Below are 26,275 nucleotides of genomic sequence, written 5' to 3' on the forward strand. Positions count from 1 at the left end.
AAGTTGTTTTTTTCCTAACTAACAATTGTTTCTGCTTAACGTCTGTATTCCAGAACAGGAGAAAAATGCTTAATGGAATCACACACCAGTATGAAAAGTCAGTGAGGGCTATCAAGAATAAGGCCATTTGGAAACCACAGAGTTCACCACTTCAGTTGCCCTTCTTGCCATTTACACTGCAAGAGAAGAAGAATTTGCTGGTGCTTGGCCTTTCACTGACTCAATAAATATAAAGACTTAAATACAAATATCTCTCTTAGTCACAAAAGAGAACACACCATGAGCTCTCCAAATTCAGCAAGTGGCCCAGAAATCTTATCATCTGATGATGGCAGTATCTATCTGAGAGCTCAAAGTCTGGAGTATGGGCTGGCCACAAGCAAAGGCAACTTGGAGAAGGAGCACAGCTGCTACTCCTCCAATTTCCCAAGTGGGAATAACCTTTCCACCTCTTCCACCAGACCCAGCATGCTGCTAGGGGAGCCCCTCAGCTGAAGAAGCCCTGGAGATGTTAGACACTAGCCTGTTGTTCAGCCATGGCAATCAGTGACTACATCAGTTGACTCCATGACCACAGATGACTTTCTTCTTCCTTTGGGTTTTTTCTCCTTCCTTCAGTATCTTCATATCTTCTGAAGGAAAAAAAAATCCATAAATAGAAGACTAGGCACACTGCCAATTCCATTTAACCTGGGAAGTCCCACTTCCCCATCACTGGTCTCTCCCAGACACAATGGGTGCTGCTGCTCCTCTCTGAATCCTCATGTTCATCAATCCTCAGAAGGACCATGTCATTCCCTGCAATGTCCTGAAAAACCAACCCTGCCAAAAGCCCTGCCAGCCTCTCTTACAGCTATCCCAAGCTTTTCTGCCTAGCCATCACCTTTCCAGGCCTCCAGCAATGTGCTGGTAAGATCTGCAGGATGAATCCTGGGAGAAAGCCTAAATGGGCTCAACTGCTCCGAACTCAGGAAGCAAACAGAGAGGCCAAAGTGTTGGTGTGGCAGCCCTGCAACTTCCAGACTTGGTGGAGATGGGTGTGAGCTGCCTGATGTGTTATGGTAGGGGGAAAAACCAGGGGATCTTCCTAGAAGATGACAGCTAGTGCTTACTTTTCAACTTCCTGGGTAGGTTCTCGGTCCTCTCAGGCAAGGTTCCCTCTCCTTTCAGGGAGATTTCTGCTGGATCCAGATAAGCCACTTGGACCTGGAAAGTCGTGCAGAAGACTCCTATCTTTCCTGGCAGGTAGTAGACTTTCAGCACTTGCTCTTGGCCAGGTGCAATGGAACCCTGTAGGGACAGGAGAGGAGGAAGGCACTGCATCAAAGGTTTCATGAGGGATGGCTCAGGGACAGACAGGCTGAGAAGACAGGTTCTCATCTAGAAGAAAACATCAGACCACGGCACTTTCTACCTTCCTTGTGCCCAAAAGCTTGTGCTTCCAGCCCTGGGGTGCAGTGTGTCCTCCTGAGGTGTGGCAAGGCTGCAGCCCCAGCACAGCCTGATGTGAGCACAGCCCTGCTGCTCGTCGCATTTGCCCTCTGCCAGCAAGGGCCATGCTCAACAAATAAAAGCTTTTTTGCCAGGCTCTGTGGCACAGGAGTGAAGTGCCTGCACTCTGAGGAGGGCCAGCAGCCGCTGCCACAGCACAGCAGCAATTCCAGGCCGGTGTCGAAGGGCCTGAGCCCTTCTTAATGATCCCAACACAAACACCTTCTGCCTCTGTGGTTACACCATCCTGACTCCTGGTTTCTTGCAAACAAACACCTCTGGAAATGCAGGAGCAGAGACTAGGATGAGATGTGGGGATGAGAGTGATGGCAGGAAGGGCCATCATCCTCTTTGGGCTTTCAGAAATGCTCTCCAAACCCTGGGCTGGGCTCATACCAGCGAGGTTGAAGGAGAACACAGCTCTGGGTGACAGGACACAGCTGCAACTTTCCCTGGCTCCTGCACACCAGGATGGACCCTGGGCTCCCTCCCCATTGCTGTTCCCAGTGCAGGGAGAAGCAGCTGAGCAGGACAAACGCTGCCCCTGGGTCTCCTGAGTTACTCTGGCACACAACAGGGCTGCAGCCAAAGGCCAGGCTGCTACTGCAGCCACTGCCTGCAGGGCCCAGGCAGGGCTGTGTCTGCAGGTGCTCACAGGAGGAGGCACCAGCGTGGCATCCCTTGCACGAGACACACATGAAATCATCAGAGAGCCATTTGGCTTCCCCCTCCCATTCCAAAGAGGGCCAAAGACAGGAATACTGCTAAAGCTCCAAGACATCCAGGCAGGACTGAGGAGCTGGGATGGTGAGATGCTGCAAACTCTTCTCCTTGCTCTTTCAGCCCTGCTCCCCTCACTGCCCCACAAAGCTCCTGCAGAGAAGCAAAGCTGGAGGAGGGAGGGACCCGCACAGTGGCTGTGCAATTTCTGGCAAAGGATCTTCAAGCCTGAGCAAGGAATATGTCAATGCTGCTTAGTGCTGGCAGCAGGGAGACAGGGACAAGGAATCAAGTGACCCTCAGAAGAGCCAGCAGCACCCAACTCCAGTATCAGCATAGCCAGAGAGCTCAGCACTCGTGCCTCTGGCCAGTGGTACCTGCCAGCCAAGGCCATAAGGGGGTCTAGGAGTGAGCGCTTGCTTGACCTCTCCAGCCCCAGCAGCATGTGCCTGTCTCTCAGGGCTGGGTTTGGGGTTCCATCCCCAACTTTTTCCCTCTTATCTCCCCCCTTTTTTTCTTTAAGCCTACCCTGGGCCACCTGACACAGGGCCAGAGCCAATGACTGGTGGTACTCACTTTGCTGGGCACGACCACGGGCACACCAGGCAGAAGCTTTGCTGCAGGACCAGTGCTGGAGTTTGGCAGCATGTAGGTGAATTCAAGAGCACCGGTGTTCCGCAGGGTGACCGTGGCTTTGAGGATTTTGTTAAACACCTGCAGGGAGGACAGAGGAGTGAGAAGTTACTGATGCTGGGAATCTCCTTCCTCTTCCATGGGCTTGAAAGCAAACAGCCACAATTCAACCACACAACTACAGAGAGGTGGCAAATAATGTAAGGGCCAGGAATAAATGAACCAGGGGACACAGGTCCTCTGCACTCTGAGGGGTCACCAACTGCCAGGAGAAACAAAGGAGGGAGGTGGCACTGAGGTGTGTGAGATGAAGCCAAGAGTTATTGGGTTAAAGAATGGAAGTTGTTGGGTCTATGTGTTGTTGTTTGGGTTGTTTGGATTTGTTCAGGTTGTTTTGTTGGGTGTTACTGTGAGCTGGGAGAGGAAGGAGTCGAAGATCTGACTAAAAGGAAGTAGGATGAGAGGGGGGGGGACAGAAAAGTTGGTGGTCAGAGAGAATGGAAGTTCCTGAGTACCATCCCATGGTAAAGGGGACAGGGACCACTCAGCTGGGTATAAAGGGTATAAATATAAAAGAAGCCATTTTGGGGAAGGGTGTGAGTGTGCTCTACTCTTGGGCAGGGAGACACACCCAGCTCAGCTGAATCGTTACTAATGAACAGTTTTCTTTTGCTTGGACAACTTTGTCCCCATTGAATTGTATCTAAAAGTTAGTGCATTTCTAAGAGAGGACTTCCTGAAGGCAAGGCACCTGCATGCAAATATTGACGATAATCATACAGGTGACAAGAAAGACACACAGGACAACACAGGACCAGCAGCTGGAAATATCTGTGGGCTTTTAAGTGAAAAGAAGTAAAGGGGGGGGATTATTCTGGGACATCCTCTTCAGCTCCTGAAGTGACTGAAAGCCCAACTTCCTCCCTGGATTCAAGCAAGAGCATTAGACAAGAGCATCTCCTTGGGGCTCAAGCTTTAGGAGCAGATCAGTGGAGGGATATCTCAGGGCCATGTCCCTCTGGACATCTTCACTCGGACCCTTGTCTTCCTCAGGCGGCAGTGATAGGTGCCTTGAAGAGGGCAGGGTGAAGTCCCTCAGCCAGGGGAGAAGGGAGGGGTGGAGATGGCCATTCTAAACCGGCTTGGATGCTGGACATCTCTCTCCAAGGTCGTATCCTAAGCCCCAGGGCCAGCAAAGGAGCTGAGACAGGCAGAGAGCCTGGGATGGAGGTGGGCAGGAACCGACTGGCCACGATTCCAAGAGAAGGTGCTGTGCCAGAAGAAGCCTGTGGTACCTGCAGCCCCCAGTCAATCTCCTCCACGTCCAGTTGGAAGCTGGGGCACGAGGCCTCCCCGGTCACCAGCACCTGGTACGTGGGGCCTCCCTGCACGTGGCACCGCGCCATGACACGGGCCACGATGTTGGCGTGGCCAAAGAAGGTGAAGGTGACCAGCTCGCTCTGTCCCGGCTGCAGCTCACCCCACACTGGCAGGACATCAAACACCTGGAGGGAGAGGAGGAGAGATCGAGGTGGTGAGTGTGCAAATGGAGGCAGAAGAGCTGCTGTGTCTTGGAGCAAAGCACAGTCATAGCTGGAGGGGCCGATTCCCCAAACACAGCCAGAATCAGCCCAATCTCATCCTGCGTCCATGCAGTGGAGGGACCATGGGGAAAATCTTCTCCCAGAATCACTTCTCCATGAGTATACACTCCATTAAAGTAAATTGGAATGTCTCCTGGCAGCAAGAAATTCTCTCTGCTGCACAACTTGTTTCTGGAAACACTTCTTAATGCCTTCAGAAAAACAGGAGACTTGGGGGTGGCAGCCCTTGGAGTTGGAGGAAGGCCCATCTGACTTCTGAGCCTTTTCCCCTCTCTCTCTCATTTACATGCTGCTCTCAAGCTGGCTGCTCCAGCCAAGTGTCCCACAACAATTTTCTGGCAACCACCGGATGAGGTAAATGGGAGCAATGCCCTCCACAGGTGCTGCACAGGGAGCATGCTGAGACAGCCCTACAAAACGTCCCACATGGCCTCTTCAATGACCAGTTGCTTCAGCAGAGCTTTGTGATGGCCTTGGAGGGATGTGAGGCCCCTCCCTCGGTGGGCAATGCTGAGGCCACCAGTGGGAGTGGGGCTACAGAACTGCTTTCCACATTGGGAACATGAAAGTGAGACAAATTCCCACCTACCTCCTGCATTCTCACGTTGCGGTGCTCCACCTCTGAGAACTGACTCAATCCCCTCATCCACACCGGGCTCTGAGACTCCACAGAAGCGGATGGAAAAGAAGTGGACAGCTCCTGGAAAACAAGCACCACAGGCTGCAGTGAGCAGCAGGCTGGTCTGAACAAGAGCACTCTGCTGCAGGCTCCATCACCTCAGCACACCAGGAGCAGCTGAAAAGGGAGCTGGGCACAAATCAAGTGTGAAAATGTCCAGGCCATCAGTTGAGGGTGGGTCCAAGCCCACCCACAGATGAGACCAGGGCTCCATCTGCATTTCCTACATCAAACTTGCATGAGGGAACTGGGTGCTCCCAGCACTCAGGCAGGGAGGGCTGCAACTACATCATGTCTGAAAGTCTCTTTACAGCCAAACCATTCCAGGATTCTAGGATGGCTGCTTGAATTTCCCTGGTTTACTTGGGCATACATGGCAACAGCCAGGAAATAAAGATGATCTTATGCTTCTATCTGAAAATATTCAGCCACACTGTTCGTTGCATCTACAGGGCTTTGTTTCTCCTGATTCAGAAAAACTGCAGAGTTAAAACAACTGGTATTTGTGTGTGAGCAGGTACAACCCCTCTCCTTAAACTTAATGCCAACACTGGGGCTTTGAGAAAGTCTTGTGCTTCCTTACGTCTTTTTTTTTTTTCCCCCCCTCGCTTTATAAAAGACAGCTCTAGAGCTGTCATTGCAATCCCAGCTTTCAGGTGAAGACAGAGGTGTGAGCGCTCTGGCTGTGCTGGGAAGGGGCTACATGGAGATCAGAACTGTTCATGGCTTGACACACGAAGAAAGCTGGAAGCCTTCTCATCATGATGCAGATAAAGACCTCATTTTACATTGTAAAGAAAAGAAGCCAAAACAATCCCACACTCAGAAAAGGTCTGTAGGATCTGAGTGAGCTTCTCTGAGCAAAATTTCCCTATTTCTCCCTGCCCAGACACCCATGTCCAGCTGCCACTCTCAGGGCACGGGACAGAAGGGCAGCAAAAAGGGGGGTTGGCACAAGCATGACTTTCTGGTGGCAAGCTGAGGAGGCAGTGCAAGTGGTAGGTGCACAAGAAGATCCACCTCTGCTTCCAGGGAGTCCTCTGCATCTGATAGCTGCTGGTCACTATCGTCCTGGTCACTAACCTCCTGGTCAGACTCCTCCTGGCCAGACTTGTCCTGGCCAGAGTCCTGTGTTGTTTCCAAGGTTTCGATTGCCTTCTCCACAGTTTCAGTCTCAGAGTATCCCCTTGGAATCACTTTCTTCTCTGATGACTGGCGTTTGAATTTAGGTGGTGAAGGCCTGAACCTGGAAAATAACATAACTATGATCATGGACCTGTAGTGGGAGAGAAAGACACCTGCAAGAGCAGCTCCTCACTGGGATGCAGCCCCTGGCTGGGTGCTGGTGTGGTGAGCTCAGTCACAGCCACTCTAAAACCAGGCTGGAGCAGGTCCATGCTGGGAGCAACACAGGGATGATGCACACACCTTATGGTGTTCACCTTGCTGTCTGTCAGGAATGACCAGTGGTACTGGACAGGAATTGGGCTGCAGTTGGTCATCTCCATATACAGCGTTTGCTCAGTGTCATTTATGATGCAGCCAAAGTCCACGGCCTCGGCCTCAAGATGGAGATTTGGGAAGAAGACTTCTCCCCGAACCTGGACCTGCTCCTCATGAGGATGCTCTGTGAAGCGCATCCTGAGCACCCTCTCTGCCACCCAGCTGTGCAGATTGTTCTCATAAGCTGGGTTAAACTGGATGCAGAGGTGAAGTTCCTCCTCTACATCCAGCGTCATGGGCTGCAAGGAGATGAACAGCATTAATCACCTTTGTGATCAAGTCCCAAGGCCTGACAGCAGCAAACAGTAAACGTTCAAATTGTGACCCCAGTGTGGGCTCAGTCCACCCTCATTTCTTTACAGTGAGGATCTGTCTGCAGACACCACTCTCTGGTCTGAGATTCCCTCAGGCTCACGTTTCTGTGCTCAGCAGCAATACAAGGGGGTGGCTGCTGGAGAGCTGGGATGCTTTCCAGGAGACACCTTTACTGCATGGCTTGCCCCAGTCTGCTTTCCCGATCCCCTCTCCTCATGTTTTAGAGCCAGCATGGATGCTACCAATTCAGGTAAGATTTTGATTCCTTCAGCAGCTCTGCTGATGCAGCTCAGGCCAATCCACTGTTGACACTACAGAAGAAACTTCTCAACTCAAGGACCTCCCGGAGAAGTGCACCACCACATCCCTCTTCAAAGCCCACCAAACAGGCCCACAGAGGCTCACCTTGGAATCTGCAGGGAGGGGCTGCTGGTCCACACTGCAGATTAGGAATGGCTGCTCCAAGTTCAGCACAAAGCTCAATGGCAGCGGGCAGGTGTTTTTTATAGACAAAGGCTGGTACTGCAGTGTCAGGACATCACTGGGTTTCTACAGAAACGGGAGACAAGGGAACACAACCTCAAGTGACTGTAGACCTCCTTCCCCTTCGGATGCATTTCACATTTTTCAACTGCAGAAGTGCATATATTTCTATTTACTCCCAGACAATTTAAAAGTTACACCTTTAAATGCCAGCATGCAATCCGGAGACTTACCTTTACCACACGGAAAGTGATTGCTCTGGATGATATTTGCACAAGAGGGCAAATGAACCTGCAGGTGACATCCACTTGCATTATCAGCTTCTTTGCTCTCTCTTTCCCCACCATAGCATGACACAGCAGCCGCTCCTTCACCTCCTGCATGCAAGATTCACTTGTCATCCAGTGTGTGCTGGCAGGCCAAACACCCCACACTGGCTTGGCACCCACCCATGGGCCCTATTCCTGTCACTTAATGTTAGGGACTCTAATTAGTCTCTGCTCTCGTCAATAGCTCTCTTTTCTTTCTGTGTTGCTGCCTATTTATTCCAAATATCTGTGCCCAGGGGTCCTGGAGCCAGGGAAGGCATAGCAGCTGGCAGCTTCTCTGCACAGTTGCATTTCCCCTGGAAAGGGAATGCCCAGGTAGGAGAACACCCCAAGACTCTGCTAGTTTTCCCCTCTGAGTTGCTCTCCAAGGATGCTGCAAAACCTGGCTGGCCCTGGGACACCAGGGCTGGCTGAGAGACTGGGGCAAGAAGTAATAGAAAAGCTGACCAAAGTCAATTTGTCAGTTGGAATGAACCCTAGGAACAGCTTCCTGTGGCGGTGCATTTTCTAGTTCTGTTATTATATGTTCTTTGTTTTATTCATATGCTAGTTTCTCTGTAATGGTTTGTTGCATGTACCCCTTCAGTTATCTCCCTTTGGTTCCTTCCTTGTTACAGTTATATGTCAGTCTTTTGTTATGCAACCCCTGAGTCCTGTCCATCACTCCGGGGCCTCTCCCTACGCCTGGAAAGTTCCAGGGAGAGCGTCGAGTGACTGGGCAGGACACCAGCTTTCCCCTCCTACCCCAACCTGGTTTGTTACCTTGTTTGTTATATTCAGAGCCGCCCCCATGTTGTCATTGATTGGACCTCTGCAGAACCCATCCCTTTGTACCACCCCCAAATAAAACTGCTGTTCAAGGGTGCTCCTCAGCTCTGTTGAGGCCAACACCCTGGGCTTCAGCTGTCTGCCCTGTGGAGCAGTAGACCCAGTTTGGTGAACCCTCAACAGCGTCCCTCTGTCTTTCTCCTGCCTTCGTTGCCTCCAGCCTGAGGACAAACCAAGTCCCACTGGATCCGGAAGGTGACCTAATCACTGGAAGGTCCTTCACTTGCCGTGGTGCTGGGGCTGGCCGGGGTGAGAGAACCAGCGTACTGCGACAGCTTCCTGCCTGGATGATCATTAGATCTGGCACAGTGTTTTTCCCCTCCAGGACTCAGGGTTAGACCAGCCCTGTGCCCATGTTTGTCTTCAGAGGAAAAGCAATGCTGCTCCCAGACACTCCTGCCATTCACAGGGCTTTTGTTTTACTGCCTGCTTGCCTCAGAAAAACCCCTTGACAGTAGTTTAATTGACTTCCTGCCTGGGCTTCTAATCTAAGTGCGACTTATTTTCTCTGCTCTTCCTTTCTGTCTCAGCACATGGCACCTGCAAGCCCTGTTTGCCCAAAAGAGCAATACTTCCTTCAGCCTGTATTTTGGGATCAGCAAGTTGGGTTGATAGTAGCTCTGGAAACACAAAAGAGCCTTAGCAAGTGATGGTGGCCAGCAGGGAAAGCAGCTGGCCATAAAACAGTTTCCTGAAGTCACTTGCTCCTTCTCCCAGGCAAATGTCAAGGGGCTGCAGAAGAAGCCGCAGCAGAGGGGATCTGACAGGGAAGGCTGAGCCCTCAGCAGGGGCCTCACCTGGACAGTGCTGGAGCATCCTTCCAGCACCACATCCACAGTCTGGCCCGGCCTCAGCTCCATCTGCCTCGGCCACAGCTTGAACACAGGGCTGCCAGGCCTGGGGCTCTGGGGAGCATCTTTGGTGCCCCCGAGGGCAGGGCCGCGAGGGCGCCGCCGGGAGATGGGGAAACCTTCCGTGCTCCAGTACAGCTGGTGGAGGCGGTGCCCTCTGTTTGTCAGCTGGAACTCATAACGGCACGGACTGCAGCTGCAGGAGGAGCAGAGATGGAAAAGGTCATATTGCCCTGTGATCACTCAGCTGCAGCTTCACCCTGATGGCATTGCCTGACTGCACACTGCAATAAAACCTCCACCCAAAAGGCTGCCCAGGCTCAAAGTTTCAGCCCTGCCACGTCCTCCAGCTTTTCCATTTCTGTGGCTTTCCGGGATACCCAGCCACTCTCAGATGACATATTTCTAAAGGAATTCCTGTGGCTTCAGGGAAACACAGCTGGGACCTTGAGTATTGGAGAAGAGCTAGCCTGAAGGACTGTGGAAAATTTGTTCCTTGCTGAACCCATAGGAGAAGTGGAAGCTGAGAGTCTCCTACCTGAAGTGGTATCGCAGGTCGAGCTGTGGACTGAGAGGTTTATTGCTGACAATTGTGGTGCCAGTGCCCACAGCCTGCACTGAGATCAGGGTTGTGGGGCTGTTCTCAATGAACACCTTCACCGTGTCCTGGAACTGCTCAGTGTCATTCAGGTTTGCTATGACAGTCAGAGGAAGCTCAGAATCAGGGGGGACCACTCCTTTACTGGGTTCAATCCTCCAGCGTGAGCGTTTCCCAGCCTGTAAGACAAGCCAAACACAAGCTTAGGATGGAAACCATGGACCCTGCTCTGCTGTGAGGTGCAGGAGACAGGAAGGCTAAGGAGAGGAGTGTAAAAACCATACAAGTTTAATTTCCCTAAATGTAAGCTGTAGTGTCTGGCAGTAGCAACTCTCCAAGAGCTCATACAATGTGTATTTTACCTTCCTTTAACCGACTCATGTCATTAGCCCCGCTTTGCTCAACCCAAGGGATGCTCCTCCTCAGGAGAAGGTTATTCTCCTTTCTGGCTCTCTTTGGAGTGCTTGCCAAGGGAAGCTATTTGCTCTCTCCTGGCTTCCCAACAGCAGAGTTGGTCTGCACAAAGGCTGAAGGCTGGAGGAAGCCAGGACTGCTCAAATCCCAGCCCAGCAGCCACACAGCTGGAGGACGCTGCTGAGAGCCTGAAGAATAAGTCTGCAAAGCCAGCTGAGCAAAACCCCAAAGTCTCCTTTCCCAAGGGGCCATCAGTGCTTGTTCAGCAGGCCCTCGCTTCCCACTGATGATCAGCTGTAGAGAGGTGCCCCAGTGCCCTCTCCTTTGGAAAAGTCACCTCTAAATGGTTATAGCAGGGCAGGAAAACAGGAGGAAGAAAAAACCTGCAAGACATGCCCTCTGGGCATGGCCTTCCTAAACATTCTCATCCTCTAGTTCCTCATGGACCTCCCTCTACAGATGGGGCAAGAGAGCTGCAGCAGCCCTGGGGAGGGAGGAAAGGCCCTGCACTAACACAGCTCTGCAGGTCCAGCCCTGGAACGAGCACATGAAGCCCATCCTTTACACACCAGGCCCACCCAGCCAAGGTGCATTGCTCCCTGCAGAGGCTGAAAGCAGAACTTCATTGTGGAGTCAGGGAAAGCTGCCCTGGCAATCCCCTGCTTTGGGGTTCTGTCTATCCCCTAAACAGCTGGAAAAGCAGCAAGAGGAAAATTCACTCCCCTCCTCCTTGGCCCAGGAGGCTGAGCCTGGACTGTCCCACAACACCCAATGCTTTATCCACAAACACAAACAAGTCCACAGTGTCAGGCTTGGCTTCAACTCCAGAAGCTGAACCCACCCAATATAGAGAAGATCAAATCTCTTTTCAAAGCTATTTTCAAACCTCTCCCAGATGCCCCCTCCAGCAGGGAGCACATGCCACTCAGCCCCAAGCCATGTACCCTTCCTGGCTGCTCCTCCTGCCAGAGGAGCAGCTCCAGCTCCAGCCCTGTGGCTTGTCTCCCTGTGTAACCTCCACCAATGAAATAGCCTTTCTCTGCAGGTGGTCCCCAGAGATGTTCTGCAATGCTGCAGAGACCACAGACACACTGGGGGTGCACAACCCTCACAGGTGCATTTGTGTGCAACAGCCCTACTGGTTTGACCCACAGGAGTGGTGGAACTTGCCTTCCCACCAGCAGTCTGAGGGCACATCTCACACCCTGGTTTCTGCCATTACCAGAAGTTTGGCACAAAGCAAATGCAGATGGAATGGGGAATCCATGGGGAAATCCGTGCCCTCACAGGAGCAAAGGGCCACAGGCTTCTCTTGATCTCAGAGCTCCAAAAACATGACTTGCACAGCTAAATATCTTCCACAAAATAAAGACGGAACTTGCAAACATGATCCAGACTCATTTCTGCTCCAGCCTTTCTGCATACTATTTCACAGAGGTGTGTCTGGGATTCTGGCTCCTCTAGCTTGCACTCGGATGTAATCTCTTGCTTCCACTCACACAGAACAAGACAGAAACATTGCATACAAGAAACAATCAAGGGCTGCTACTAACCAGCACTTTTCCCTGGAAAACAGCCCCACAGACACTTACCATCTCTGCCCAGAAGGTTGCAGGAATGTCACTCTGATTGGAGAGATAGAGATTTTTGGAACTGTCTTGTAAAACTGGGATACTGCCAAAGTTTATCTTACTCGGATAGACATAGACAATGGGTCCATGGCCAATGCACTCTAAATGGATTTCCTGTTGCAGGAAGGGAGGAAAGAACAACAATAAAAAAAAAAGACTCAACAAGGAGAGTTTTAAAAACTTAGCCAGCTCTAAGAGCATTCCTAGACTGGGGATAATTGTGGCCATTTGAAGTTACAAGTGATGTAGACTGAAACAGAAGGCCTGCAGCAAGTGTGGGGTCTGCAGTGATCCCACCTGAAAGCCACAAGCTCCCATTATCAGGGGACAGAGAATTGCTGTTTGCATGCTTGCTTCTTGACACCTCCTCCTTTTTCCTCCACAGGAAACTGCTGTTTCCTCTGCCTCCTGCCTGCTTCATTCACTGCTCCATCTTGCCCCAAACCACCTTCCCAACTTTTGCTGCTGCACAGCCATCCTTGAACACTAAGTTCTTAAACATTCACAAAGCTACACTGGGGAAACCAGCACAAGTCAGAAGCAAAGCAGGCTCTTCAGAGCAGAGAGGAGGCAATTTAGCTGCCTTCAATTTCTGCTTATGTGTATTCTTCATATATAGGAGTTAGGGGCATTAATTAGTAATTGCATCATTCAAGCTGTATTTTTTCTTAAAATAAAAAGTCTGAACTGACACCAACATTGCAGGCAATGTGACACACAGGAACAAGAACAAAAGCAGAGGGTAACTTTGTCCTCAGTGTTATTGCTACATACACACCCCCACATCCTGCAGCTCTGCTGGCTTTGGTGGGGTGCTAATGTCACAAATCTGACTATACAGGGATGAAGAGCATCCATGCCTGACAGACAGGGCCTGTATTTTGTAGTCACTCTTGCTGTTATGACAGATGCCTCTTTTAGGAGCCCTTTTAGAATCTTCTTTACAATCCTTAGAATCATCTTTAGAATCTTCAGAATCCTCTTTTAGGAGGCTTTAGTTCAGGAATTGCTTGCCTCATCCATTTCCAGACTTGGTGGAAAAAACAAGCCAAGTCTGTGCTCCAGATGCAAGTTGTGTGGACATTTGTCTATTTTTGGCTGGGCTTTTGCTGAGGAAATATGATGGAGGTTTTTCATATCTGAGGGTCCTGGCTTTCAGAGAAGCCTCAATCCAGCTCTGCACAAAACATTCCTTCAGTGTGGTCTTGCACACAGTGCTTGCTTTAGCAGGACTCAGGGATATCCCTGTGTGATCCTGAACAGCTGTAATGAGGCAGCACTTGTGCGAAGTCACAGGGGAACCCCGATAATGAAGGGAAGTCGGCAAAGCAAACGCAGGTCTGATCAATATGATTACTGCTACGTTTCTCCTTAATTCTCTGTAAGATGGCAGGTTTTATACACTCTATATAGTTTACAATTACAGACACATTTTCATTGGTACATGGCACAGGGAAGAATGCAAACACTTATTGTTTAATAAACTGTTTAAGGTGGCTACTATGTCCACAGCAATTATGATACTTACTAACTACTATGAAACCCTTTGACCCTTGTTAACACCTTAAGTGAAATTTCTAAATGCGACACACACCTGGCACTGAATTTCTAACTGCGCCACAACCTCTACAGGCCTCAGTGCCGCGGCCTAGAGGCCTCAGCAATATGGCTCAGTCTGGATGATTCAACTACAGCTTATCTCCTACACTTGTGTTTGATAACAGGGCAGAGTGTGAGACCCAGGGCCTGCTCTGGGTTTCAGGCTGGGGCTGTTATCGCATCTACCAGATTTGTTACTCTGTGCTGGCTCAGGCACTGAGATTGCCACCCATGAGGCTTCCACCTTTCCTCCTGCCAAGGCATAAGCTGCTGCTTGTGCCACCAATGCCTTCTGTCCTTGTCCACAGCAGCCAGAGTTCAGCAGTTCCTGGAAGAATCCCTGTACACTTTCCACCCCCTGGGATGAGTGGCTCAAGGCACACATCTCCCCCTGCTCTCACCAGTGGGGATCCTCTCCCAAAGATGGCGACCTCAGCTGTGACGTTGCACTCTCCCAGCAACTGGGCCTTGAGTGTAATCGGGATCTCCACTGAGCTGTGAGCCTCGATGATCCCAGCTGGCACAGAGCTGGAGTACCATGCAGCAGCCTTCTCCTTGTGTCCCTAGAAGGGACAGAATCAAAAGCAGCTTCAGAACTGAGGAAATGTTAAAGTCCTTAACATCTACCACAAGAGCAACTCATACACACTTGTAAAAATTCTCAGGAGAAAGCAAAAAGGCAAAAAACAAGATGCAAGGTGTAGGTGCTGAGCATCCCCAGGGAGTCCAAAAGTTGCTGCATTCACAGACACCCACTTTGGTGCTGATAGCCTCCTTGCATCAGATTTTCACTGCCCTCTAAGCTCTTTTGACTTGAAGTCAAAGACTAGAATATAAACATCTTCCTCAAGAGGTTAAACTTCTTCCTAAAGTTTGTATTCAGGTTCTCAGAAAACCTTTAGGTTTGAATACAAACCAGCAAGGTCTTAACCAAACCCTTTTATTCCCCTGAGTAACATTTGAGGGGAGGAGGTGGATGCAAGGCCAAACCTGAGGGAGAACACAGTAGCAGCCAGGAAAGTTGCTGTCATTCACAAGGGTCAGCCTCTCCTCGTAGGGCACCTTTAGACAGCAGTGCTGGAACGTCACCACAGGGCTGAGCACTCGCAGGGGAGGAACGATGCATCTGGGCAAAGAGATGACCCCAAGGGAATTAGAGATACTGAGAGCACTGAGAACTTTTGTTCTCCAAGAGCATGAAGTGGAGCATAAGACATTTGTCAAATCCAATAGAGGTTTAAAAGTCCTACAGTGAGAAATCCCCTTTAACTTCTTTGCACTCAAACACCGCTTGTCAAGTACGGGCAAACCCTGAGGCTTCGCTCTGCAGAGGCTTCCAAATGCCCAGGCAGAGCATGTGCCCTGCTCTAGAGCTGTCTCAGCAGTTTTGCCCCTTCTTTGCCCAAGGACACTTGAAAGGACTCCTCTAACAGTGCCAGTGGTCCACGAGCTAGAAAAAGGCCTAGGGCCATGCCTGGCTGTGAGCAGGGGGCATCTCACCATGGGCTGCTTTCCCAGCACCGTTCTCATGTCTAGATGGGCACATGCAGCTCACTCAGCAACATTTCTCCTTTGGAGCTGCAGCCAGGCTGGTGCTGGATGCATGAGAAAAGACAAGCAGCTGCAAGAAAAGCCTTGGTACCTGGCTGTGAGGGTCAGTGCCAACACCTCCTTGCCAACACCATCCATGTCCACCACCAGCTCCAGGTTGTAGTCTCTGACCGTGTTGGAACACAGGGTGACCTGGGAGAAAAGAAGTGCAGCAAGCATTTGCTCACTCCCAAAATCTCATCACCACCATGTCTGGTGTGCTCCAATTCTTGTTTCATGGTACAGAAAGGGAGGGTTTTGCCTTAATTCTTCTCCTGGTCCATAAGTAGAGCACAGTCTTTGGGAGTAACAAAAGCCTTCTGGCAATATCAAATTTGTTAAAGGGACTCATTTTTCACCAGACTACAACAACATAAATGCAGAATAAGTCTGTTGTCTTGACCAGAGTAAGTCCAGCTTTACAGCAGGAAGCTGAGGGCAAAGTGAGGACCAGCACATGCTGGGCAGTTCACAACTGCAGAGTATTTTCTGTCCCCACTGAAGATCCCTGCAGTGCATAAAACTCATCTGCTCCCCAGCAGATGAGAAACAAGACCAGGAAGAAAACTGCTTTATACAACGATATCTCTCTCTTTAACAGCAACCTTCTGTTTTCATCCTTCCTCTGCCCACTTGCAATCAAAGAAATTACTCTCAAAAACACAAGAATGGCTTCAGCACTTGACTATATGGTACATGATTTCAGTTTGTGATTTTGGAAACAAATCAGTGCTCCTTCAGGGACATCCCGAGTAACCCAGCTCACAGAGGCTCCACAGCAGTGCAGATCCTCACTCCCACGATGATCAGAGCTGGCATCAGAGCTAAAGCCCTCCCACACTCCAGTGAAGCTCCAGCCCCACCAGCTGGACTCTTCCCATACTTCGATATCCTGGGATCCCAGGCCACGGACGGTCCCTCTGCAGGGACTTATGGTAAATTCCCTTGGCTTCATCAGTCCATGAGCTTTCTTCCTCCAAGCCTGGCTACTGAGTTTGAGTTTCTGATCAGCGCTGCTAACGCTGGGCTCTCCGGAGCCATCCCCAGGAATGCGGAGGGTGACGGCCATGGATACCAGGGAGGTGTTAAACAGGCAACACTTCAAGGTGCGAGGAAAACCTGAGAAAATGACACAATTGTCAATTTAGGCATCAATAGCTCATGATTCCTGGTGTGAGTATCCTGGTAGGATAAAACTGTGCTTGGATTATACCTGTCACCCGAACTACAGCCCATTGCATTGGATACATGGCTTGGCTGGCCAGCTATGTGTGGAGGAGACATCTCCCACAGCCTGCTTACCAAGAATCATTTGAACACAGATGGGGAGGAAAAACCAACTGCAGGCACAGCCCAGGGCTTCTTCATGCCCATCAACAGTGATCACTGCCAGCTCCAGCAATGACTCCAGCAAGGAGGCAAGAGAGGCACAAAAAGGACAAACGGCACAAAATAGGCACAAGAGGCACAAAAAGAATGTCACAATCCCAAATGCCACCAAGGTGATCATCCATCTGGATGCAGACAACAGTCAGCAGCACAGTTAAAAGAAACAAAGATAAAACAGCTGCTCCCAGGTGAAGAAGCCTTAGGAATGAAATCAGGTTAAGCAGGATACATCTGCTATTACAGAACCCTATTGCTGCCTGGTGCCGTTTTTTATTGTGCCACTTATTCAAAAGGAAACCAGAAGTGGCCAAAGAGTGATGCTGACTTTCTATTTCTTTGGTCCTGTTTGATCTCATGATGGCAAAAGGCTACCTGAGGCACCAGCAGCCCTGGACTTAACACCCCGAAGAGGCTGTGATGGAGGAATACGAGTGATGAATGGTCTTATGTTCAAGTGCTCCATTTCAGCAACACACCAACTCTCACGTCCGGGGCGAGCCCAGGGCACACTCACCAAAGGAGACGTCACCGAAGTGGAGGGCGGGCACATCAAAACGGAAAGTCGGTGCTTTCACAAAGCCCCTGCAGGACAAAGGCAGGGAGGGAGTGGTTTGTTAAAGGGAATTGCAAAGGGTGCGGGTGTCCTTAGGGAGGGGCTGCATAAAAGTTGCTGTCAGGGCCACCCTGGGCTTCAGATCAACCCAGCACCCTGTGCTCAGCACAGCACCCACGTGGACAGGAGGCAGCCAAAGCAAAGTGGTCAGCGGCTGACAGACTATCTGGGACAGGCCCTCAAGCTGCTGTGGTCCTGAGAAGTGACTTTTACTTCTCCTATCATCACTTTTCTGCTTTTCTTCCCACCTCTACCCTTTGCTGAGTGAGGATTTTATCCTTTGCAATGGCACCAGCCCGTGTGCTTGGGGCAGTTGCTGCTGCACAGTTCCCTGTCTCCCACATCAGCCCTCTCCTGGCTGTGGAAAGGAGGTACCAGAGCACTCCGCACAGGAGTTGGGAGCGCAGCTTGTCCCCCCCAGCACAGCCATGAGAGGTGAGCTGAGGCTGCTGCTGCCCATTTGGGATGGATTATTAACAGAAGTTTTTAAAAACACTGCTGCTGGTGCAGAATCACCCAGGCTGGCCCATCTCCAAAGCCCTGGGGGCCTTGCTGGGTGTTCAGGGGGAACATCCCAGAGCAGCTACTGTCCAAAGCTCATCCATGCCACTGCCTGCCATGGCCCAAGGCAGAGGGAGATCCCGGCAGGGGGGAGTCACTCCAGCTCCTGGGTACCACACGGGGCAGCAGGCACCCCCACACTAAGGCAATGCCAGGATCAGAACAGAGATTAAGACCTCAGGAAACACCTTTTTTCTCTGCCCGACCCCAAAATGAGGTAGGTGGGGGATGTCCCAGACACAGCTACAGATGTGCCCACCAAACTCCCAGAGTCCTTACTTGATGGTCAGGATGGCAGGCATGGGAGATCCAGCCACACTGAACTGGAATGGTTCCTCAAAGTCCCCCAGGATGGTGGGACAGAAGGATATCCTGATGGCCTCGTGCCTGCCTGGGGCCACGGTGCCCTTCTGGGGCAGGAAGGTGAAGCAGGAGCCCATGGCTGTGCTTGGAGGGACGAGGCTGAAGGGAGCCTCAATGAGCCCTCTGTTTAACAGGATCGCCTGCAGCAGCGGGAAAGCAAAATGGAAATACATAAGGAATCTTCCTTTCCTGGAGAAGTCTGAGTTGCTTTGGAATTAAACAATGACCACTTGTACAAGGCAGAAGATGGCCTGTGCTGTTGCATAGCAGAAGCCAAAAAATACAACTTTGAAATACAACTTTGTATGGTTTTGGGTTTTTCATGCAAAGCAGTGATAACTTCACATAAGCAGAGTCACTCTGGGGTTTTCCACATTGACCTGCAGCACAGAGGAGCTGCTCAGCCTCACCAAGTTCATTCACACCCAGCCCTAAGAGCAACACTGGGCATGGCAGCATTACCAGTGAAATCACCAGACAACTGCTGCTGCTGCTGCTCCAGGTGTGCCCAACCCCAGCATGGGCAGGGCACGTTCAGCTTCCATTGCAGCCAAGCTGTTTACTACTGCATGTGGGAGAAAGCAGAAGCAAAGATGCAGAAAGTTCCTTTGCTTCCTTCCCAGAAACACTGTGCTCTTTCTAGAGCCAGAGGTACAGCATGGCTGAAGTGTGGTGATGGACTGGTCAGCAAGGGAAAGCACTGCCAAGCACTTTGACCAGTGCTGACCAAGGAGGGGTTGGATGGCTTTCCTCTGACTCCCAGGAACAGGCAGGAGGGTTTTGACTGAAAACTGTCTGCAATGGACTCAAATGCAGCCAGTTTGTTCCAGCTGCTTTTGGACAGCCTGAGCACAAAGGTGATTTGTGTCTGGGACTGGAACAAAAGCCTCTGAACACACAGCTTTTTGGCCCAGTGTTGCTTTCATGTGTCAAGCGGTTTTGCAGGAAGCCTCCCAGCTGATCTCCAAGGAAGACTGCCCAAAAGAAGGGATTGGGGTCTCATGAACAACAGACACATATTTCTGACCCCATCAAAAAGATCCAGATTCCAAGAAACACCTCTAATTTGACTGGTACCCCAAGTGTCCAAGTTGCCTGGAATTCCACAGGTCCACAAGGCTCACTGCTACCCCGGGAGCGACCAGGATCCACCCCTGCTGCTCACCTCATAGCTGTGGGTTCCTGTGACAAAAACCTCCCCAATGTCCAGTTCCTCAAAGTTGAAGCGGAGCCGGGGCCCGAGGCCTTCCCCTGTGAGGTGCAGCGGCAGCCTGTTCTCACGGCCTGGGGAGAGATTCCTATTTCAGTACAGTAACTCCTTCTGCCTTCCTGCACTTTTCAGGCTGCCTTAGTGCTAGTCCCTGACTCTGAGCTGCTTGGGACCAGCTTCTGCTGTTCCAGAAGATACAGAGCCTTCTCTTCCCTCAGGAGATACGGTACCCCCATAGAGACCATCCTTTCTTCTACCCCTATGTTGACAGTGATTCTTTAGGAAAGGCCAGAAATTGTGTTCTTCCTCCTGGGTGCACCTCAGAGAGTGTTCTTCCCAAGGGAGGAGGAGCACACTAAATACAGGCAGCCTTCAGAACAGGTGAGAGGGAACAAATCAAAATAGTGGAGACTCCCTGGAAGCTGCAGGGACACTGGGGATATGCCAGCATTGCCCTGCTGATCACGGAGCCTTCCCAGCAATTCCACAGGAGCCCAGGGATCTGGGGGAGTGTTCGCACCTCACCCTCACTGCGGTGAGAGAGGCATGGGGAGGAGCCGCACCTGAGATGTCGCAGTAAGCTGCTTGCTCATAGACCCGGGCATCCTGGGGCTTAAAGAACACCATGATTTCAGCTGAGCAATTGGGCCTGATCTTGCCCTCCTAAAGCAGAAGGAGACAGCAAAACATTTATCTTCAAATGTCACAGTTCTTGTTTTCAACCACAGTTCTGTAATCTGTTATTTAGAGCTTCAGTGACAAGCAAGGAGTGAGTAACGCTCACCAGTAACACTGATAACAGAGTTTGGAAGCTTTAGTTGGGCTCCTGCTGCCTGCCAGGAGCCCACAGGGCAGAAACACAATTTGCAACCAGCTCTCTGAGCTCACCGGAATCCCCATGACTTCTCTCTTGGCACACAAAGCCAGCTGAGGCAGGGATTGGTCAAGTGACCTTATTCAGGGATGAGGAGGAAGAGGAGGAAGAGAAGCAGGAAGGGAGGTTCTCAGCCATCACTTACCTTAGGTTCAAGGGAGAAAATGTCATCTTTGAAGAGCATGGGATCTCCTCGCACCTTTGCCCTCTCATTCTGGAGGCAGTGGGTGAAAAGAGCGAAGCGTTCTAGGAGAGTGGTGTCCACTCTGCGCTCCTTCAGAACATCAGAAAGCTTGTCCTTTTCCTGCTGATACAGTCTGTGACACTGCCTGCAGCCACAGGAGAGACAAACCCAGCAGGCTGTTTAATAAGCCACATATTTGAGAGAGAAATGCAAGTGCAGGAGCAGCTCCTCAGTAAAGGGCTGACCCTGAGCCATGGGGTCCCAAATGGATCAGAGGATCACATGTTGTTCACTCCACACCCCACACTTGCAAGCTCAGGAGAGGTTTCCAAAGCCAGCAGCCCTCAAGAGAACCTCCTGGCTCAAAGGCCCTGCCACAGCTGAGGGAGAATCCACCAGCCACCCCAAGTGGCTTTTCCTGACACACAACTGCTTGGGGGAAGCAGGTAGAGATGGCATGGTTTACTGCGCCTAAGCCATTCAAAAGCACCAATACCTCCTGAAGCCATATGTTGGTTTTACCCTTGGGCAAAGCATGTCACTGAAATGGATCTTTCAAACCTACCTCAGCTTCAGCTCCTCCTCCTCCCGAGTATCAACAGCCTTCCACTGGAAGTGGGCTGTGGTATCACTCATGTTGTGGATGTGCACAGTTGTGAGGTTGGATAGAGTCATGTAGGTCTTCCCAAATGTCACACTAGTCCTGTCCAGCCTGATCTGGACATCCACAGCTCTTCCATGAAGGCTTGTGTGGGTGTCTTCACCTGGAACAAAGCAAAGGGGACTCTTTGCTCAGATCACTGGCTGATGGAAGCACAAGGAACAGAGCAAACCACGGGGAACAGAAGAAAGTGTCACAGCTTTTAGCTGAATGAGCAGCTCCATGGATCAGTACATTTATCACAACCTCAGAGCTGCATGTGCACAGCATGAGGATGTCCTGGACAACCCACCAGCATTTCACCTTCCAGAACAGATCCCTACCCAAAGCTTCCTCATTTCCAGAGCTTTCAAACCTTTGTTATTCCCAACCAACTCCTGGGATTCATCTGGGCTCAGATCTCAGTACCAAGCTCACCATTCCTGTTGCAGGTGAGTGTTTCCCAGGAAAAACGGAAACAACAAATATCAGACACGCTCTCCAGAAATGGCATTGATATGGAGCTCTACAAGGATCAAGATGACAAACTACATGACTACAAACTAGATGACTACAAAATGAACACCATGAAAACTACCATCATCTCCCTCTTTAAAGCCATGGCCGCATCAGCCTTTCTGCTTAGAAAGGGCTCTGCTCTGAGGGATGCAGAGAGTGCCCTGTGCAGTGCCCAGCACTCACCTGTGTCGTAGTGCACGACAAGGGACGTGGAGCAGTCACCAGTCTTCAGGGGCTGAAATTCCACTGTCACCTGCACGGTGTCACCGACGTCCAGAACTCCCATGGCCGGAGTGACGGAGAAAGGGCTGCAACACAGAGACAGCAGGACTCTTGGGGGAGATTTGGGGATGTTATCCCTTTTGCACTCCAGTTCACTTCTGCTCACTTGTGCAAGCAAAGAGCAAACCAACCACAGGCAGCAGAAGGCAGAACAGACAGGATCAGAATCAGCTACTGATTGTAGTGTCAGGAGATCCAGCCCTCATAAGATCCTGTGGGATAAAGTGACCTCATCTCTCCCATACTCTGTATGCAGCTCTCTGCAATGAGACTCAAGGGTCGTTTTCGTCTTGCTTACTTTCATCAGGCATCAGCTCCCCTTCCTGACAGAGCTGGGCAAAAGTTATGGCCATGAAGATACCAAGGACTCCTGACATAATTCAGAAACAGAGCTGACAAGTGAGCAAAGCTGGCAGTTTTTGTGACCAAGGCTCTCAAAGCGCCATTCACCTGCACTTTTGCTAAATGCTGTGTGCAAGGAGGCTGCAATCTACTTCAAGTCCCATGATATAGTTATCTGCTAGAGCCAAATGTTCCTTTGTCCACTGATGCCTTAACTGCTGGAATTACTAAATTTTTTGATTTTGGGAGAATATATCTCATTAAAAGCTCCCCTCCACCCCAAGGAAGACAAAAAAATTACTGCTAATTGAATTGCCTCATCAGTCCACTAACACCTACTGTAGGAAGAAACCCAAATATCATCTAATCTTAATATATAGGACTTTTTAGTGAGGGTGTACCAGCTGATGTCAAACAACATTAACTATTCTAATAAATCCAGTCTGTTAGGTTAAAGCAGCCATTACTCCATCTCTGTGCTGAAAAATTCTGTAAAGAGTCAGCAGATCACAAGCTCCATCTTTCCCTTTGTCACGGCACCCAGGGTCTATTTCATCTACTTCAGTATTTCATTCCTGAAATTCAGAAACTCTTTATATCCCTATCAGGCAGGATCCAACATGCTCTGCAGCACTCATTAGAACAACTGGCAAGCACGTTGCAAAAGGATACCAGACTTTATTGGGTATTTATGTGGTGGTGACAAAACAAGATCTGGAAATGCCAGAGAAAACCTGTGCATGGATTTACAAGTTCCTGCCTACATATTTGCACAGTCAAAAGCAGCAGCCTGTTGGAACAGCATCTGAGGAGCCTGCTTAAATAGCTTTGGTGGGCTTTGGTGGAAGATCCTCTCAGAGCCTCATGTTTCACAGCAGAAAAGTCCATTTGCCTTCTGACCTCTGTTTTGCCAGGAAAAAAATCAAAGCCACTGGGCTGGCCCAGGTTAGACAGCAGGTCTGTGCTGCACTCCTGACCTCAGCTCCTACGCCAAGACCTTTGACTCACCACCAGCCAACAGAATTGGTTTCCTTGCACATACGGTGCCAAAAATGCATTACCCTCTCCAGTTCAGCCAACAGGAGAAACAGAGATTGTCTTCTGAGACTGCCAGGAACAGCACAGGCTGTCTACAACACAGCTCACATGGGGCATCTCGTGAGAGGACCACTGGAAAGCCACATGCCAGTGGCCTCCCAGAGAATGGGTGTATTTGACAGTGGCAAGTGACCATTTCAGAAGCCGCTTGTGCTCAGGAAGGTGCAAGCCAGCAACTAACATGTTCCAGCCCCCTCCAGGAAATCTGCGACAGAGAAAGCTCAAAGGCTGCATCCTGCTTAAAACATGAGGAGCAACAGCAAACCCCACACGTGCTGCCCATTTCCAGCCAGGGCTGCAGGGCAGCAGCTCCAGCTTTGGTTCCTTTTGTTGCTATTCCCCAACTCCGTTATCACCCCGAGGTGTTTTGCACAAGGACAGATGAGTTGCTTCACCTCTGGGTGCTCAGCTGGTAACGAGCTTGGCGGTTACCGACATTGCGAACCAGCAGAGTCCTGTGGGTGCTGCACTTGACTGGACACTGGGAGAAGTCCAGCTGGTCAGGGAAGTCCAGGATGGCTCGGGCACCAATGGCCCAAATTGGCACAATGAACTCTTCCCTTTCACTGATACAGACAAGCTCGTGGAAGTAATCCTGCAGGAAAAGAAACTGTCTCAGCACAGGGCATTTATCCCGATCTTCAGCATGGCCAAAGAGGATCTCCCAGTTCTAGATCCAGTGCAACTCCACTGAAACCAGCAGAGGTCCTCAAAACCCAGGCCAGATGTCCTGAACGCAGCCTTGCAGGTTCACTTTCCAATCTCATCGGCCCTGCAGACTCACCTTGTTCTCTGCAGGGGTGAAGAGGATGCGGAAAGTGCCGGTGAGGCCCGGTGGCACCTTGCGGTACACATCACTGGGGCCCACCAGCTTGAAATAAGGGGAGCTCTCCAAGGTGACCTTCATCAGATGAGGAACCTGCAGGAAAGACATGGAATGATGGTTTTGTCACTTGTGGAGACAGGTGGACGTGCCCTGGTGCCATCCTTAACCACCCTTCCCCGCTCTCCTTTTCCAGCAGTGTTAAATGTCCATGTCCCAGCACTTACCTTGTCCCTGTTCCTCAGAAGCACTGGCATTTCACAGACCTCACCAGGGGTGTAGTTCTGAAACACCACCTCTGGTGGGCAAGGCTGAAATGAACTCTGCTCTGGGTCAGCTGCCAAGGACTGCAAGGAGAGGCAAGAGAGAACAGGGAGAGGTTCAACTGCTGGCAGGAAGATTCTGCGCTGATCCCCCGTGAAGTACAGACTCTGGGTGAGTACATCTGCCCAGCTCACACTGGGCAAACAGTGGCTCTTCCACCTCTGCCCTGGGCTGGTCAAACGCTCCTGGACATCACTGAGCAGGCTCAAGCCAAGCTGCTCTTTTGGCACCGTCCTCAAATATCCCATCAAACAGCCAGGGCAGGGAAAGGCTACCTTGTGATGGGAGGTCTCATGCTTGGCTTGAGGCCGGACTATGGGAGGCAGAGTCAGCTTCTTAGCTCTGGCCAGCCTCTGCTTGGTGGTGAGAGACATCTCCTTCCGGAAGGCAGAGGGAGTCAGCTGAAAGGCAAAAAATCCCAGCAAGAGCTTCAGAAATGCCTTCGTTCATAGAGGCTTTTCTTGTTCACTTGCTATTGATGAAGAATTTGTGATCACAGCCACTAGGACAGTTCTGGAAGCCCTGGAAGTTACTTGCTGAAATAGTCAGCATCAGTAAATTAATAATACAGAGTGCAATACACATACTCCAACCACATGGCTCTGTCCCATTAGCTTCCCCGTGATTTGATGGGACATGTTTGGGGATTTCTGCTCTCTGGGCATTTGTTTCCTCTTTAGTTTCACTGGATTGAGGCAGTGACCTTTTCAGAGAGTGGGGTGGAGCTCTCAGCACTCCCCTAACTCCATTCCTGCACAACACTCAAAACTCACAGCAAGGAGACAGCACTGCTGGGTGAGTCCAAGAGATGCGAGAAAGCAAGTACTACCAAGAGTGAGGTGCACAGGAATGTGTCCAAGTTTTAGTTCTAATTGTTTTCTCTGGGCTCACAGGCCCCTGCACAGAAGAAAACAGAGGGATCTCCTTGACAGACCCTCAGCCGTGGGGCATCTTCAGTCAAGTGATCTCCCAACAGCCAAGGCACCATTGCAGCCCTGACTCTGCTGTCTGCAGGGCTGGATCTGTGCCCCACACAGGACAGGAGAGGGAACAGCTGGTTTGGAACCTCTTCAGGCTGGGACCAGCTGTGCCTCCCAAGGCTTTGGGCAGAGTTTGAGCTTCCCCCCCACATGCCCAAGGGCAGGTTGGTCAGAGCAGCACTGGTGAGTGTCCACCTGACAGAAGGAATGACTGTGACCAAGGGGAGGGAAAGGAGCAGGTGCTCAGGGCTTCAGCTTCACAGAGGTTTAACTTGGCTCCGGTGGCAGAGCCAGGCAAGCTGGACTGTCTCTGAAGCAACACACGGTGTTCCCTACTGCACCAGGACAGCCCTACCAAGAGGAGCACGGCACAGAGAGGTGGGGACGGGGTCTGCAGCTGGACAGTGCTGCTGGACAACGGGCAGGGCAGGGAGAGGAGGGACACCAGGGGAGTTTCCAGCCTTAACACAGCCCCAGTGGGTACTCACAGTATCAGAATTCAGTATTTCCATGGACAAAAGACGAGGTGTTGGTGTCTTATCGGAGAATCCAGAAGCCATTTTGAAGGGAGGATGTCGCAGATGAGCGCCAATGGCTCAACAAAACTGCAAGGAGCAACAACAGAACTCTAAAAATCCAGAACCCAAATTCACGGCAGACTCAAGGGATATACTGGTGCTAAAAATTTTACATTATGTGAAAGTAGTTAAGTGGTTGTTTGGCATAAGTAGCTAGTATTGTTAGGCCTCTAGTCGGACTAACCCTGAAACCTGGAGCTAAAAATCTGAACATTAATAATAGTTAG

General features: G+C 50.7%; 1 protein-coding gene across 1 annotated transcript; it reads right to left on the reverse strand.

The window, feature by feature from the left end:
* Positions 1-1,101: 1,101 nt before the first annotated feature.
* HYDIN (HYDIN axonemal central pair apparatus protein) lies at positions 1,102-26,030 on the reverse strand. Its single transcript, XM_066194892.1, has 27 exons — positions 25,959-26,030; positions 24,766-24,891; positions 24,394-24,513; positions 24,128-24,262; positions 23,739-23,938; positions 21,805-21,929; positions 21,028-21,226; positions 20,424-20,607; positions 19,968-20,067; positions 19,360-19,478; positions 18,111-18,334; positions 17,172-17,239; positions 16,152-16,387; positions 15,321-15,421; positions 14,669-14,804; positions 14,080-14,241; positions 12,041-12,193; positions 9,975-10,213; positions 9,383-9,632; positions 7,662-7,805; positions 7,351-7,494; positions 6,556-6,869; positions 6,148-6,373; positions 5,038-5,148; positions 4,140-4,349; positions 2,788-2,925; positions 1,102-1,290 (listed from the first exon to the last, which is right to left on the reverse strand). The coding sequence occupies exons 1-27, from the start codon at positions 26,028-26,030 to the stop codon at positions 1,102-1,104; spliced, it is 4,425 nt and encodes a 1,474-aa protein (XP_066050989.1).
* Between the last annotated feature and the right edge of the window lie 245 nt (positions 26,031-26,275).

Source organism: Chamaea fasciata, unplaced genomic scaffold (genome assembly GCF_029207755.1).
Source record: "Chamaea fasciata isolate MVZ Bird 193981 ecotype frontalis unplaced genomic scaffold, bChaFas1.0.hap1 SCAF_12, whole genome shotgun sequence".
Lineage (NCBI taxonomy): Eukaryota > Metazoa > Chordata > Aves > Passeriformes > Sylviidae > Chamaea > Chamaea fasciata.

Coding starts and splice junctions, on each gene's coding strand:
- HYDIN (XM_066194892.1), bottom strand. CDS start 26,030: ATGGCTTCTGGATTCTCCGATAAGACACCAACACCTCGTCTTTTGTCC. Junction 20,608..21,027: donor GAGGAGGAGCTGAAGCTGAG/GTAGGTTTGAAA, acceptor CTGTGGCTGCAG/GCAGTGTCACAGACTGTATC. Junction 15,422..16,151: donor TGGGATCCCAGGATATCGAA/GTATGGGAAGAG, acceptor CTTTTCTCCCAG/GTCACCCTGTGTTCCAACAC.